This window comes from Ornithorhynchus anatinus, chromosome 1 (assembly GCF_004115215.2).
Source record: "Ornithorhynchus anatinus isolate Pmale09 chromosome 1, mOrnAna1.pri.v4, whole genome shotgun sequence".
Taxonomy (NCBI): domain Eukaryota; kingdom Metazoa; phylum Chordata; class Mammalia; order Monotremata; family Ornithorhynchidae; genus Ornithorhynchus; species Ornithorhynchus anatinus.
This window is the reverse complement of record NC_041728.1, coordinates 109,421,664-109,437,651: the sequence shown is the minus strand read 5'-3', so window position 1 is coordinate 109,437,651 and position 15,988 is coordinate 109,421,664. Positions and strand designations below refer to the sequence as shown.

Genomic DNA, 15,988 nt, shown 5'->3' with positions numbered 1-15,988 from the left:
GTCTAAACGGGGGAGACAGACTGCAAAACAAAATAGAACAAAACAAAAACAAGACAACATCATCAAGATAAACAGAATCAAGGGGATGTACACCTCATTAAAATAAATAGGGTAATAAATAATTTATACAAATAATATATACAAATGAGCACAGTGCTGAGGGGAGAGGAAGGGGGAAGAGCAGAGGGTCAGGGGAAGGGAGGGAGAGGAGCATTTCCAATAACTTCTCTTATTTGGGGGATTTAATTGTAATATACTCTTCCTAGAGCCCAGCACAGTGCTCTGCACCCTGGAGGCTCCCCCTAAATTTTGCTGAATGGAGTTGACCCAGTATCAATGTAAAAGTTTGCATTGTGCCACCACAACTTTGTTTTTATTGAGAAACGTTTAAGAGATGCCCTTACAGCCTGCTTCCTACAAGAAGTAACTTTGTTTTCTAGACGGTTCTAGCTTTGTTTCTAGGTTTGTTTGTTTCTAGCTTTATCATGCACAAACATTTAGGACATTTCTGAGGCACTGAATGGAGGTAGGAAATCTTACTATAAATTAAAGAATTCTACATTTTGACAGGAAGGTTCAGCTCTGTGAGGTTGTAAGAGGCACTCTACCACTAGCCTACCAACCCTTCCCCATTTATAGCACCAGCATTTAGTGCTGGCCTCAAGGACCCAGAACGTGTAGGCCAGTCCAAGGCCCCCTATTTCTGCATTTGGGGTCGGGGGGAGGAGGAAGAGGAGGAGAAAGAGAAAAAGGAAAAGTTGAGAAGGATGAGGAGGAAAAAAAGAGGAGAAGAGGAGGAAGAAAAAGAGGAAGAGGATGAGGAGGAAGACGATGAGAAAGATGAAGAGGAGAAGGCTGACAAGAAAGAGGAGGAGAAGAAAGAGAAAAAGGAAGAAGGGGAGGAATGAGAGGAGGAAAAGGGAGTTAAAGAAAGGGAGAGGAGCACAACTTCTATTGGTGCAGTAACTTCTGTTCCTTTTAATCCCCACCTCCCAAGCACAAATCCATGAAACATTTGCCTGTTTGATCCCTCAGTGGTTGTTCTTTCACACTATGTTCTGCTGTTGGAGAAAGGAAGGGTGGGAACTCCTAAAATGTGAGGCCTTGGGTCAGGGTAATTTGTTGGGAGCGGTGGTCATGCTATGTCATGCCCTCCCTGCTCCAAAAGCCCTCACCCACACACCCTTTGGGGGAAAGTGTGAGGAGGAGGTGGTCTCAAGGTCACTCTCACAGCTACTCAGTTGAGCCTTCCATGTGAGGGCACACGACATCTGAGATCTCTGCAGTAAGAGGAGGGCTCTGAAACCTCTCAGGGTCCATCCAGAAACAGTCGACTGTTCTATTTCCCTCCAGATGACAGAAATGATATTCACTAAAATGCCAAGTGATAAGGTATCCTCTTATCCCCTTTCCCTTATCCTCTTATCCCCTTTCCCTTATCCTCTTATCCCCTTTCCCTCCTGCAGCTTTCCTGAGATTTCTCCCCTGGATGAGGTCTCTTTCCAATGCAGGTTCTGCCGGTGACTCTGGCCTCAAGTCATCACAATAGGAAGTTCCACAGGATCACTTCCATGGTGTGACTTTGGCTCAGCCAGACCAGAAGTCAGTGACGAGAAGACCAGACCCTTGGGGGCAACCTCAAGCCTGGGATCAGAGGTTGCGTCGCTCCAAATTCTATGACTGAGTAAGCATGGGGTCAGGGTACAGACTACCGTCTCCGAACTCCAACATCCAGACATTATGTCTGAGAAGAGACTCCGCTTTGAAAAACGGGACTACATCCTAGAAGCTCATATGGTATTTATGAAGCAGAGAACTTCTCTTTTCCCTCTACATACCTCTGTGTTGGTAAAACTTGGTTGGTTCACCTGAGGCTAGAAAACCAACAGGTAATTCTCCCCAATTGACAGAAATGGTTGGCACCATCTCAAGAAAAGAATGCCAATCTCCTATGTCTTACTGTTTTTCTAAAATCTGAGTGTCTGTTTCACTTTCTCTTTGTCTTCCTATGTCTTCTTTCTCCTTTGTCTTTTCACCAATCATATTTATTGTGGGTTAACTGTGTGCAGATTTAGTGCTTGGGAGAGTACAGTATGATAGAGGAAATCAGGGGTTAGTCAGGGAAGGCCTCTTGCAGGAAATGTGCCCTCCATAAGGCATGGAAAGTGGGGAGAGTAGTTGTCTGTCAGATACGAAGAGGGAGGGCATTCCAGGCCAGAGGCCTGTGTATGCGTATGCAAAAGTAAAGTTATCCCAGGTAAATCTACGTGGAAGTGTGTGTAGGGTGAGTGAATGAAATGTACAGAACCAACCTCATTAATCTATGCTATGACTAATGGCCAATAAAGCCAAACACTAGAGCACTCTCATCTGAGTAGCAATGTGACTGAGCCAGCACTGCACTGGAACCCTTACCTTCCTGGATTAAAAAAAAAAAGGCAGTCAGCCAGTCAATCATATTTATTGAGCACTTACTGTGTGCAAAGCACAGTACTAAATGCTTGGGAGAGTACAATATAACAATAAACAATCACATTCCCTGCCCGCAGCAGGCTTACAGTCTACACTGCGAGCATAGAGCTACACAAAACCTATTTATAATACACTAAAAAGGAACCAAATAAGGGTCCCAAATCCCAAGCTAAAAGCCATTTCTAAAGCACTGCTCACCACCTAGAAGAAAACTGAACTTACATCAGCCTCAATTTCAGCTTGCCGCTTCTCCAAAAGTTTAGCCACAGCCATCGCTCTGTGTTTTCCGGATCTCTTGCAGCTCACGGCCCATTCGCACAGCAAAGTCACCACTGCTTCATCATTGGGGGCAACCTAAGCAATATAATAATAGTAATGATAATAACAATGGAATCTGTTAAGCTCTGTGTGCCAAGAACTGTTCAAAGTGCTAGTGTAGATACAAGGTAATCAGCTTGGATACAGTCCCTGTCCCACATGAGACACAGTCTTAATCCCCATTTTACAGATGAGGGAACAGACACGAGAAGTGAAGTAACTTGTCCAAGGTCACACAGCAGACAAGTGGCGGATCCGGGACTAGAACCCATGTCTTCTTGCTCCCAAGCTTGTATTCTTGCCATTAGGCCATGCTGTTTTCATAAAAGTGTGAAAGTGTGCAGAGTTACCTGAACATGGTCACAAAACAAGAATTAGAGAGCAAGCAATGACATTTACTTTTTTTCCTATTTTTTTTAAAGTACATATTCCCACGCCTTGCAAAAGTAAAATTATCCCAGGTAAACTAATTTCCAAATCTGAACTAAAGGAGTCTGTCTGTGGTTGCTATATACTCTGACTTTTCCACCGGTCTTCTTCTTCATAGGGACTGTTAATGCTCTTTCATTCTAGCACTAGCTCTAATATCAATAATAATCATGGTAATTTTAACAAGAGTAACATGGTATTTGTTAAATTATTATGTGCTAAGCACTGTAGCACAGATACAATAGAGACATTTTGGAGACAGCTCTTGTCCCTGACTCACGGCCCAAGTAAGACAGAGATAAAGTAATTTCCATTTTACAGATGAGAACACTAAAACGCAGCCAACTTAAGTGACTTGTCCATGATCACACAGCAGGCAATTGGAGGAGTCAGGTCTGGAATCAAGGTTTGGATACCCAGACTTGAGCTATTCCCACTAGGCCACACTGTTTCTATTCTGCAGTTGAACGACTGGGCATCAACTGCCTCAATGGGAGATTGTGAGATCCTCATGGGCAGGGAATGCGTCCTGTTTATCGTTGTACTGTTCTCTCCCAAGCGCTTTGTACAGTGCTCTGCACACAGTAAGTGCTCAATAAATACGACTGAATGAATGAATTGTTCAACTGGGATATATAATGGCTAGGAAAGCAGTATAGTCTAGTAGAAAGAGCTTGGGCCTGAGAGTCAAATGCTGTGGTTTCTAAACCCGGCTCCTCCCACATGTCTGCTGTGTGACCGTGGGCAAGTCATTTCACTTCTCTATGCCTCAATTACCTCATCTGTAAAATGGGGATTAAGATTGTGATCCCCAGGTAGGACAGGGACTATGGCCAACCTGATTGCTTTGTACCTATCCCATCACTTAAAACAGTGCTTGGTACATAATTAGCACTAAGAAATACCACAGTTATTACTATTATTATTACTATTATAAGGACCACAGATAACTTTTTTCTCCCTAGCACTACAGATTGGGGGGAGCATAGTACAAAATACTGTTTGAGCACTTACTGAACACATTGTTAAATTTCAAAACAAGTGTCAGTCTTCTTGTATAGCGCCAGTTCGGAAAGAGCAATGTAAACTGGCAGAGGAACTAAATGGCTCCTTAGTCCCATGTAATCTTCAGAAAGCCAAAACAGGCCACACCACTGAACTCAGACCACATCTTGGCAGGCTGAGGGCTTGTTTTCAACTTTCCTGGTTGGTGTTTGGCCCCAAACTCAATCCTTTTTGGGAATTTTAAGCTCATTTACACGTGGCACCAGAAGGCTTCCTGTAATCCATGGCAGATTCTCAAGAGTCTCTGGCCATCAGGTTGTTTTTATATTTGAATCACTTGACAACACGGCCTTGTTGAAGTAAACTAAAAACAGACGGAGTATTTTCCTTTGAAATATACAAAAGTTGAATCGACCAATCAATAGGAACTGTAGAGGACTTCCTCTGTATGGAGCATTACTCTAGGCACTTGGGAGAGTATAACAGGGTCAACAGATTTAATCCCTGCCTTGAAGGATATTATAGCCTAGAGGAGGAGAAGATAGGGGGAAGGAACTGAAGTTCAAAGATTTATATAAAAGTACCACTGGAGGGTGGGGGTAGGGAGGGGGAAGGGATGAATACCCAGTGCTTGACTATCTCGCCATCGTCCTCCTGCCCATGCCCTGCCTCTGGCCTGGAATGCCTTCCCTCCTTACATCTGACAGACGATTACTCTCCCTGTTAAGATTGTGAGCCTCATGTGGGACAACCTGATTACCCTGTATACCCCAGCGCTTAGAACAGTGCTCTGTATATAGTAAGTGCTTAATAAATACCAACATTATTATTATTATTCAAAGCCTTACTTGAAGGCACATCTCCTCCAAGAGGCCTTCCCTAAACCCTCTTTTCCTTTTCTTCCATTCCCTTCTGAGCCACTCTGACTTGCTCCCTTTATTCATCCCCCTCCCTGTGCCACAGCACTTATGTACATATCTGTAATTTATTTAATGTCTGTCTCTCCATGTACACTGTAAGCTCATTGTGGGCAGGTAAATGTGTCTCATATTGTTATATTGTACTCCCCCAAGCGTTTAGTACAGTATTTTGCCCCCCAATAAGTGCTCAATAAATATGACTGACTGCTTAGGTGATGCAGAAGTGCTGATGTGGCTGGTAGTAGATGGGGAGGACAGAGATTCATCAGGGAAGGTTTCCTGGAGGAGATGTGATTTCAGGAAGGTTTTGGAGATGGAGGACCAGTAGCCTGATGTATATGGAGGGGGAAGGAGTTCGAGAAGGATGGGAAGGCAAACAATCAATAGCAAGAAAAATTAGGCAAGACAGAGTGGCTGGTTTAAGAAAAGCCAAGCATGCAAGCAGGAGTGCAGTGGGAGTAGAACGGGAATAAGTAATAATAATAATTCTGGTATTTGTTAAGCACTTACTATGTGCCAAGCACTATACTGAGGAGCCGGGGTGGATATGAGCAAATCAGGTTGGACACAGTCCCAGTCCCAGTCCCACAAGGTGGTCATGGTCTCAATCTGTGTGCAAGCCAATGATCAGGAGTTTCTCCTGGGTGTACAAGCAATGGGAAGCCATTAGAGGTTTCTGAGAAGTGGAGAGGCGTATGCAGAATGATGAGACAATGTAAATAGCCTCCTTGCCCTGGAAACATTATCTAACCTTGGCTTCACTGACATTCTTTTTTTTATGGCATTTTTTAAGCGCTTACCATTGTGTCAGGCACTGTACTAAGCGCTGGAGTAGATACAAGATAAGCAGGTTGGACACAGTCCCTATCCCACTTAGAGCTCACAATCTTACAGAAATTTCTTACTACTGGTTTTAAAGCACTTAATCGGCTCTCTCCCCTCCTATCTTAACCTTACCCCATTTTACAGATGAGGAAGTGGAAGCACAGAGAAATGAAGTGACTTGTATAAGGTCACACATCAGACAAGTGGCAGAGCCGGGCTTAGATCCCAGGTCCCCTCCTGGATCTCCTCTTATATCTGTGGTCGATCAGTCTCTTTAGCAGGCTCCTTTTCTGTCTCCACCCCCTAACTATGGGAGTCCCTCAAGGCTCAGTTTTGGGTCCCCTTCTAATACCCACTCCTTTGGAGAACTCATTTGCTTCCACAACTTCAATCTCAGTCTCTACTCACACAAAAACCCAGATCTACCTTTCCAGCCCTGACATCTCCTCTCTCCAGTTTCACATTTTATTCTGCCCTCTTGACATCTCTACTTGGACATCCTGTCAACACTTGAAACCTAACATGTCTAAAACCAAACTCTTTGTCTTCCCATGCAAACACTGTCCTCCCCAAGATTTTCCTATTAATAATGTTGGTATTTGTTAAGTGCTTACTATGTGCAGGGCACTGTTCTAAGCACTGGGGTAGATACAGGGTAATCAGGTTGTCTCACGTGAGGCTCACAGTTAATCCCCATTTTACAGATGAGGTAACTGAGGCACAGAGAAGTCAAGTGACTTGCCCACAGTCACACAGCTGACAAGTGGCAGAGCCGGGAGAAGAACCCATGACCTCTGACTCCGAAGCCCAGGCTCTTTCCACTGAGCCACGCTGCTTCCCCTGAAGATAGCACCTCCATTCTCCCTGTCTCACAACCCCATAAGTTTGGCATTATCTTAGACTCATCTCCCTTATTCAACTCACATATTCAGTCTGTCACCAAATCCTGTTGGCTCTACCTTCTCAGCACTTCTAATAATAATTATGTTGGTATTTGTTAAACACTTACTATGTGCAAAGCACTGGGGGGATACAAGGTGATCAGGTTGTCCCTCACGGTGCTCACAGTCTTCATCCCCATTTTACAGATGAGGTAACTGAGGCCCAGAGAAGTTAAGTGACTTGCCCAAAGTCACACAGCTGACAAGTGGTAGAGCCGGGATTAGAACCCACGACCTCTGACTCCCAACTTCAACTGCTACCACACTGGTCCAAGCAGTTAATTCCCACCTTGACTACTGCATCAACTTCCTTGCTCACCTCCTTGCCTCCTCTCTCTCCCCTCTCCAGTCCATACGTACTTCACTCTGCTGCCTGAATCATTTTTCTAGAAAAGCACTATGTTCATGTCTCCCCTCTCTTCAAAAACCTCCAATAGTTGCCCATCCACTTTCACATCAAAACAGAAATTTCTTACTACTGGTTTTAAAGCACTCAACTCCTCTCTCCCCTCCTAGAAGCAGCATGGCTCAGTGGAAAGAGCCCGGGCTTGGGAGTCAGAGGTTGTGGGTTCGAATCCCAGCTCTGCCCCTTGTCAGCTGTGTGACTGTGGGCAAGTCACTTCACTTCTTTGTGCCTCAGTTACCTCATCTGTAAAATGGGGATTAAGAAGGTGAGCCTCACGTGGGACATCCTGATTACCTGTATCTACCCCAGCGCTTAGAACAGTGCTCTGCACATAGTAAGCGCTTAACAAACAAATACCAACATTATCTTACCTTGCTAATTTCTTACTGCATCCAAACAGATACACTTCACTCCTCTAACCCTTTCTCACTGTACTTCAACCTCATCTTTTTTGCAGCCAATTACATGCTCATGTTTTCCTTCTGCAACTCCCTCCCTCTTCCTGACAGACCACCTCCTTCCCCATCTTCAAAGTCCTAAGGAAATCAAATCTCCTCCAAAGCTTTTCCCAGGTAAACCCTCATTTCCCTCCCTGTTTTCGCCCTCTCTTCTGTGTCACCTATTCACTTGGGTCTGTCCCCCTTAAGCACTTGGCTATTCACCCCTCCCCCAGCTCCACAGCACTTAGGGCATATCCATCTGTAATTTATTTTAATGTCTGTCTCCCCCTCAAATCTGTAAACTCCTACCTACCCTTTTGTGTTGTGCTATCTCAAGGGCTTAGTAGAGTGTTCTGCACAGAGTAAGGGTTCAGTCAAGAAATGCCAAATGCCATTCTTGACCCCTTACTATGTACAGAGCACTGTACTAAGTGCTTGGGTGAGTATAATACAACAGAGTTGGTAGACACATTCCCTGCCTACAAAGGAGCACACAGTCTAGTGGGGGAGCAGTCATTAAAAGAGATAAATTACAGATCTGTACATAAGCTCTGTGGGGCTGAGGGTGGGGTAAATATCAAGTGCTTAAAGGATACAGATCCAAGTGCAGAGGTGAAGCAGAAAGAAGGGAGAATAGGAAAGGAAGGAGGAGAGAGACGAAGTGAGAGAGAGGGAGAGAAATATGAAACAGAGAGGAGTCAAGGATAATGCCAGGGCTGCAGGCTAGAGAAACGGGGATGAGATTGGATTTATCAACAGTGATGAGTCAGAAGGGAGAATTTGGGAGGAATCAATCCTATCTATTGAGCACTTACAATGTAAGAGCCCTGAACTAAGCACTTGGGAGAGTAAAACACAACAATATAGCAGAAACATTCCCTGCCACAGTGAGCTTACAGTCTAGAGGGGGAGACAGACATTAGTATAAATAAATTACGGATATAATTTATTTTAAGTACTGTGGGACTGGGTGACATAGAAGGGAGTGGGAAAAGAGAAAATGAGGGCTTAGTCACGAAAGGTCTTTTGGAGGTGATGTGCCTTCAATAAGGGTTTTGGGGCAGAGTAGGGGGTGGGGGAGGAGAGAGTGATTGTCTTTCAGCTCCAAAAAGGGAGGGTGTTCCAACCCAGAGGCAGGATGTGGGTGAGAGGTCAGTGTCAAGATAGATGAGATCAAAGTAGAGTGAGAAGGTTAGCACTAGAGGAGTGAAGTGTGCAGGGTTGTAGTAGGAGAGTAGCAAGGTAAGGTAGAAGGGAGAAAGGTAAGTGAGTGCTTTATAGTTGATGGTAACGAGTTTCTGTTTGGGCAACTACTGGAGGTTCTTAAGTGGGGAAAAATGGACTGAATGTTTTTGTAGAAAAAGGATCCGGGCAGCAGATTGAAGTATGGTCTGGAATGTGGAGAGACAGGAGGCACAAGGCAGCAAGGAGGATGATCCAGTGAGCTTGGATTAATGTGGTAGTACTTTGGATGAAGAGAAAAGGGCGAATTTTAATGATATTGCGAGGGTTGAATTAATGATAGGTTGAAGTGGGTTGAATGAGAGAGGAGTCAAGGATAACACCAAGGTTACGGGCTTGGAGAGATGGGGAAAGATGAGAAATACAAATTTAGATATGATGAACTTGACATGCTGATGGAACATCAAGGTAGACATATCCTGGAGGCAGGAGGAGATTGTGGAAGGTGGGGGGGGCGAGAGAGAGAGAGGGGGAAAGAGAAGGAGGGGGGAGAGAGAGAGAGCGCGAGCACTGAGGGTTAGTGAGATTTTAGAGTCATCCGCATAGGGGTGGTAGTTGAAGCTATGAAAACACATGCACTTCCCCAGGAAGTGGCTACAGATGGAGAACAGAAGGAGATGCACAATTAGAAAGTGGAAGGTAGAGGTAGAGCCAGGGAAAGACACTGACAAGGACATCAACTCCGCCCTAATACTCTCAGTTAAGCCAATGATCCGTTTCAACACTCAGCTAAAACTTTTCTTGGAAGGACCTGATCTGTACAGCAGCATTTCCCAATTTCACTTTTGCAAAAATTTATTTCGCTCCAAATAAAAGGAAAAACACTAAGCATTGTCAATTTTTCTTGAAAATGTAAAAAATAACTACAGCAGTCTGCGGACTCCGAAAATCAAATTATGGCACATGTTTTTTTTAAAAATAATCTTTAAAACTTTGACAGAAAGGCTATGACTGTATCAAATCTGAAGTGCCTCAGAAAAGCACATTAAACCTTCCAGGAAAGATCAAGCACAATCAATGATATTGTGTGCTTACATGTACAGAGCACTTTACTACATGCTTGGGAGAGTACGATACAATATTGGTAGACGTGTTCCCTGACAACAAGAAGCTTACGGTCTAGAGGGAGAATTAGTTTAGGTTTATGTAGAAGTCATTGTCTGAAAATAACGGAAAAACTATACGATCTTGAGAAATCCCTCAAGAAAACCTCATTTTCAATCTCCAACTGGAACTTTCATGCAGTGATTCCAAACGCAGACAGGAGTAGAACTGATCGCTACTGAATAGTTGCACGTCTTGACTGATAAAATTCTCTCTCGGGAACAATGAGGAGTTACCCAGCCTGTGATAACAAGCATACTGAAGTTTAGCCATTCCTGAGCCTGGGACTGCAGGCAAATAATTCCTTGAATCTAGTATAAATACATACGGAAAGGGAATGTTAGCTTGGAAATTTTCAAGTAGAGGGCAGACACTCAAAGGACCTCTCTGAACTGTGTTGCAGCCTCCAGTGAAATTCTAATAACTCTAGATTCAGCACTCAATTCACACAACCAAAAACTTGTATCAGTGTGCTATTTACAAAATAAACCAGTTAGTGCTATTTATTGAGTGCTTACAGTGTTCAGAACACTATACTACATGCCTGAGAGAGTACAACAGAGTTGGTGGACACATTCAATGCCCACAAGAAGCTTACAGTCTAAAGGGGGAGACAGACATTCAAGTAAATTATAGATCTGTACATAAGTGCTGTGGGGCTTAGAGTGGGGTGAATATCAAGTGCTCAAAGGGTACAGATCCAAGTGCATAGGTGATGTAGAAGGAAGAGGGATTAGGGTTAATGAGGGTTGAATCGGGAAAGGCCTCTTAGAGATGCAATTTTAATAAAGTTTTGAAGGTGGGGAGAGAGGTGATCTATCATATATGAAGGGGAAGGAAGTTCCAGGCCAGAGGGAGGACATGGACAAGGGGTCAAAAGCAAAATAGACAAGACTAAGGTACAGTGAACAAGTTGGCAATGGAGGAGCAAAGTGTGCAGACTGAACTGGACTCCCCACACCAGTCTACTCTGCATTCCGCTGCCTGGATCACCTTCTTACGGAAATGCTCTGAGCATGTCACTCCCCTCCACAAAAACCTCTAGTGGTTGCCTATCAACCTTCACACAAAACAAAAACTCCTCACTCTTGGCTTCAAAGCTCTCCATCACCTTGGCCCCTCCTACCTCACCTCCCTTTTCTCTTTCTACTGCCCATCCCATATACTACGCTCTTCTGCCGCTCACCTCCTCACAGGCCCCCATTCATGCCTATCCCACCATCGACCCCGACCCACGTCCTACTGCTGTCCTGGAATGCCCTCCCTCCTCACATCTGCCAAACTAACTCTCTTCCCCTCTTCAAAGCCCTACTGAGAGCTCACCTCCTCCAGCAGCCCTTCCAAGACTGAGCCCCCTTTTCCCTCTGCTCCCCTTCCCCTCCCCTCACCCTCTGCTCTTCCCCCTTCCCCTCGTCTCAGGACTGTGCTCATTTGTATATATTATTACCCTATTTATTTTGTTAATAAGGTGTATATCTCCTTGATTCTATTTATCTTGATGATGTTGTCTTGTTTTGTTTTGTTCTGTTTTGCTTTGTTATCTTTCTCCCCCGTTTAGACTATGAGCCCATCATTGGGCATGGATTGTCTCTGTTGCCAAATTGTACATTCCAAGTGCTTAGTACAGTGCTCTGCACATAGTAAGCGCTCAATAAATACTATTGAATGAATGAATGACTGTAGTAAGAAATCAGTGGGTAAAGATGGGGGGTGAGCTGACTGAACGCTTTATAGCCAATGGCAAAGAGTTCATTTGACGCAGAGGTGAATGAAAAACCAATGGAGGCTCCTGAGGAGTGGGGAAAAACTGACTGATATACATATATATATATATATATATTTTTAAGAAAAATGATCCAGGTAGCAGACTGAAGTATGGACAGGAGTAAGGGGAGGCAGGAAGGTCAGCAAGGAGGCTGACGCTGTAGTTAGGGAATGATATACTTTACTTGGATCACCAGAGTCGCAATTTGGATGGGGAGGAAAGGGTGGATTTTAGCAAAGTTGTGAAAGTAGAACCAATAGGATGCGGTGATGCATTAAATATGTGGGTAACATAAAATATATGAGTCGAGGATAATGCCAAGGTTAAGGGCTTGTGAGATAGAATAGTGGTGTTGTCTACAGTGATGAGAAAAAACAACAAGAGGACAGGATTTGGGGAGGCCAGGGGATGAGTTTTGGACATGGGAATATTGAACTTTTGTTCTGTAAACTGTCTTTATTTCTGGCTGGTTTCTAATAACATGATTTAACTTCCCCTCAGCAGTTCCCTGTTGGCTTCCAAAGGTCATCCCTTGGTGAGTATCAAAATGGTAGGCCATGTGATCTTGCCCTTTCCCATCTCCCTTCAGTCTGTGGAGACCAAAGAAAGGATGAACTGGAAGGCTCCCTGAGGCTTCCTTTAAGAAACACAAACTCTCCTCAAACTCTCCCAGAGGTTTATGGTTTGTAAAAATAAGCACTTACATGCTGACTTTAGCTACAAATCCTAAACAATCACAGTCACATATCAAGTGCTGGGTGGGATAATCTCCATATGCACAAACCGTAGAAAGGGCTGTCAATCATGCAGCCCACCCATGCACACTTGGATGAAAATCTGACTCTGTGAAGCATCATCTTCAAATCCTTAGGCACAGGTCTGGGAGGTCACATGACCTGAATTCTAACCCTGGCGCCATCACTTGTCTTCTTTATTACCTTGGGCAAGTCACTTAACTTCTCTGTGTCTCAGTTACCTCAACTGTAAAGTGAGATTAAGACTGTGAGCCCCATATGAGACAGGGTCTGTGTTGTTATTTTGTACCTATCCCTGCGCTTAGTATAATGCCTGGCACATAGTAAGCCCTTGAAAAATACCATTTAAAAAAAAATCTTGGAAAAAACATTTTTACTCAAGTGGACAATTTACACCACAGTCAGAAGAAGAAACTTCCACAACCTCCTGCTGAATTGTAAATGCCTCATCATCTCTCCCAAATTCTCACCTAACCCTAAACTCCTCTTCATTGTTAACCCCACCCGCTCCCTGTCTCTCATACACGCAACCCTTGACTCCAACATTTTCAACTTTCCATATTAAATCAGATCTTTCTTCACAAGACCATCAGATTCCTCCCCTTCTTGCTGTATAAACTGCCACAGGCTGGTCCAAGCATTTATCATATCTCACCCTGTTATTCATCAGTCTCCTTACAGACCTCCCTGTCTCCAGCCTCTCCCCTCTCCAGTCCATACTTCATTCTGCTGCCTGGATCAGATTTCTAAAACATCATTTTGCAGACTTCTCTTGAATTCTCAAAATCCTCCAATGGTTACCTATTCCTCTCTATATCAAACAGAAACTTCTGACCATTGGCTTTAAAACTCTCTCCCCTCTACTTATTTTTTCATCTGCTTTGCTCCTCTCAAGTTCACTGTGGTTCATTCTCCTCTCTTTAGCCACCGACCTCTTTCTAATGCCCTCCTTTCTGACTGCAAATCCCTCCACATTCACATGTGGCAGACTTCTGCTCCCCCCACTTTCAGAGTCCTTCTAAAATCACATCTCCTCCAAAAGGCGTTCTCAGATTATTCTCACATCACCCCACCCTATTTCCCCCATTACTGCCACTTCAGCATTTCCACCATCACCTAAAGCACTTGGTTACTCACCTTCTCCAACCACCATTTACGTAATATCCTTAAACTTTATCGCTGCTCCCATCTGAAGCTTACTTTAGTGCCTTTCTCCTCAACGACATTCTAAACTCCTTGAGAGTAGGGTTTTTGTCTACTAATTCTCTTATACTAAAAACGTCTCACCTTTGGTTTTAAAGCACTCAATTACCTTGCCTCCTCCTACCTCACCTTGGTATTCTCCTACTACAACCTAACAAGCACACTTTGATCCTCTATTGCTAACCTTCTCACTGTATTTCGATTTTGCCTATCTCACCGCCGACCCTTCATCCACGTCCTGGAATCTGGAATTCCCTCCCTCCTCAAATCCGACAATTACTATCCCCGTTCCAAGCTTTATTGAAGGCACATCTCCAAGGGGCCTTCCCTAAGACTCCCTTTCCTCTTTTCCCATTCTCTTCTGCATCATCCTGATCTGCTCTCTTTATTCATCGCCCTTCCCCCCACCTGCAGCCTCATCACTTATGTACATATCTGTACAAAAGTACAGATATGGACTGTAAGCTCATTGTGGGCAGGGAATGTGACTGTTTGTTGCTGTACTATACTCTCCCAAGTACTTGGCACAGTGTTTTGCACACAGTAAGCACTCAATAAATATGATTAATGAATGAATAAGCAAATTACTGATTGACTGAGATGCTATTTACCTCTACCAACTTAACAATATTTATATCCACAGCTAATTCAGCCATAAAATGTTTTCATCACGTTTTGAGAAGAACATTGGTAGAGAATGTTAGTCTGACGACCCAAGCCTATTTGGATTCGGCATTCAGCAATGAAGGAAGAAAGCATTTGTGTTTGTGGAGTCAGAACCCGTGAATTCGGGACAGCTGAATCCACAGCCATGTGTCCTATAGTGTGAATTTTCCTCAACAGAGGACTGTGGAAGAATACTACTCCCATTCTATAGGAGAATTGAGCTATAAGTGTTGCATATGTGTAATTTTCATCTCAAGTCCTGGTCCCAGGAGAACACAAAATGAATAATCACAGCAAAATTGAGAAACATTATAAAAATACTGAAGATGCGAAAAATAAAAACCAAGTCAAAGATGGTTAAAAGAAAATTATAAATGGTTACAGTATTTAATAAAGAAACAAGTGAATTTAAGTGAGCCTTTTCTAGATTGTAAACTCCTTGTGGGCAACCAACAGATCGCATCTGCCAACTCTGTACTCTCCCAAACAGCAAAGCACTCAATAAATACCACTGATGAGGATCTGATATGAAGAAAGACATTCGATCTTAGTCTGGTTCACAAGCACAGTGTGCAATTTTCTCCCTCTAAAAACTGCTGCCACCTGACATTAAAGTAACTTCATGTCTGGTGAAGCTGTGAATCATCACTTCCTGACATTAATTACAAATCAATTAAGCAGGCTGCTGGTCTAAATCAATTCAAAAATTAATCTTTTATCTCTGACACCTTTCTGTGCAACAGCTGTACTAATTAGAGCCTTCAATGTCAGGCTTTGGAACCCTAAAATCATTCCTAACAAATCCAGAGGTTCTGAAAGTATCTCTGTATATATCTTAAACTCTAAAAGGTTTTTCCACCATCTAGAGACACTCCTTTACTTGGATGAGCTAGTACTGACCTGAGCAATAGCCAATGCTGAAAACAGCTGGTGAGGCAGGCAAGCAGACTCTAAAGTACCTCCAAGGGGTCCTCAGTGAGATCTCCAAGACAGCCCAGTTTGGGGGGGGTTTTTGTTTGTTTGATTAATGGCATTTGTTATCTGCTTACTATGTGCCAGATACTGTACTAAGCACTGGCTAAATAGAAAATAATCAGGCTGAACATAATACATGTCCCACATGAGGGTCACAGTCTTAATCCTCATTTTACAGATGGGGTAACTGAGGCACAGAGAAGTGAAATGATTTTACAGATGGGGTAACTGAGGCATAGAGAAGTGAAATGACTTGCCCAAGGCCATATAGCAGACAAGTGGTGGAGCCGGGATGAGAACCAGGGCTCACCCACTATCCACTAGGCCATGCTGCTTCTCTTTAACAGGAATCTTTGACTAAACACCTTCTATTTCCTAAATTTGCCAGATAAAGTTTTTGTCATAAAGTGGCTGTTAGCACCAATTGGATTCTATTTTTAATAAAACCAGTCAACCATATTTGAGCACTTACTGTATGCACATCACTGCACTAAGTGCTGGGGAGAGCACAATATAACAGAG

At 43.6% G+C, this 15,988-nt stretch overlaps 1 protein-coding gene across 1 annotated transcript in view; it reads right to left on the bottom strand.

Annotated features, from left to right (window-relative positions):
• MED12L (mediator complex subunit 12L) overlaps nt 1-15,988 on the bottom strand; it is a 521,479-nt gene that overhangs the window by 399,958 nt on the left and 105,533 nt on the right. Inside the window, exon 11 of the mRNA XM_039912671.1 lies at nt 2,695-2,826. Coding sequence (XP_039768605.1) covers nt 2,695-2,826 — 132 coding nt within the window. The remainder of the gene's footprint in view (nt 1-2,694; nt 2,827-15,988) is intronic.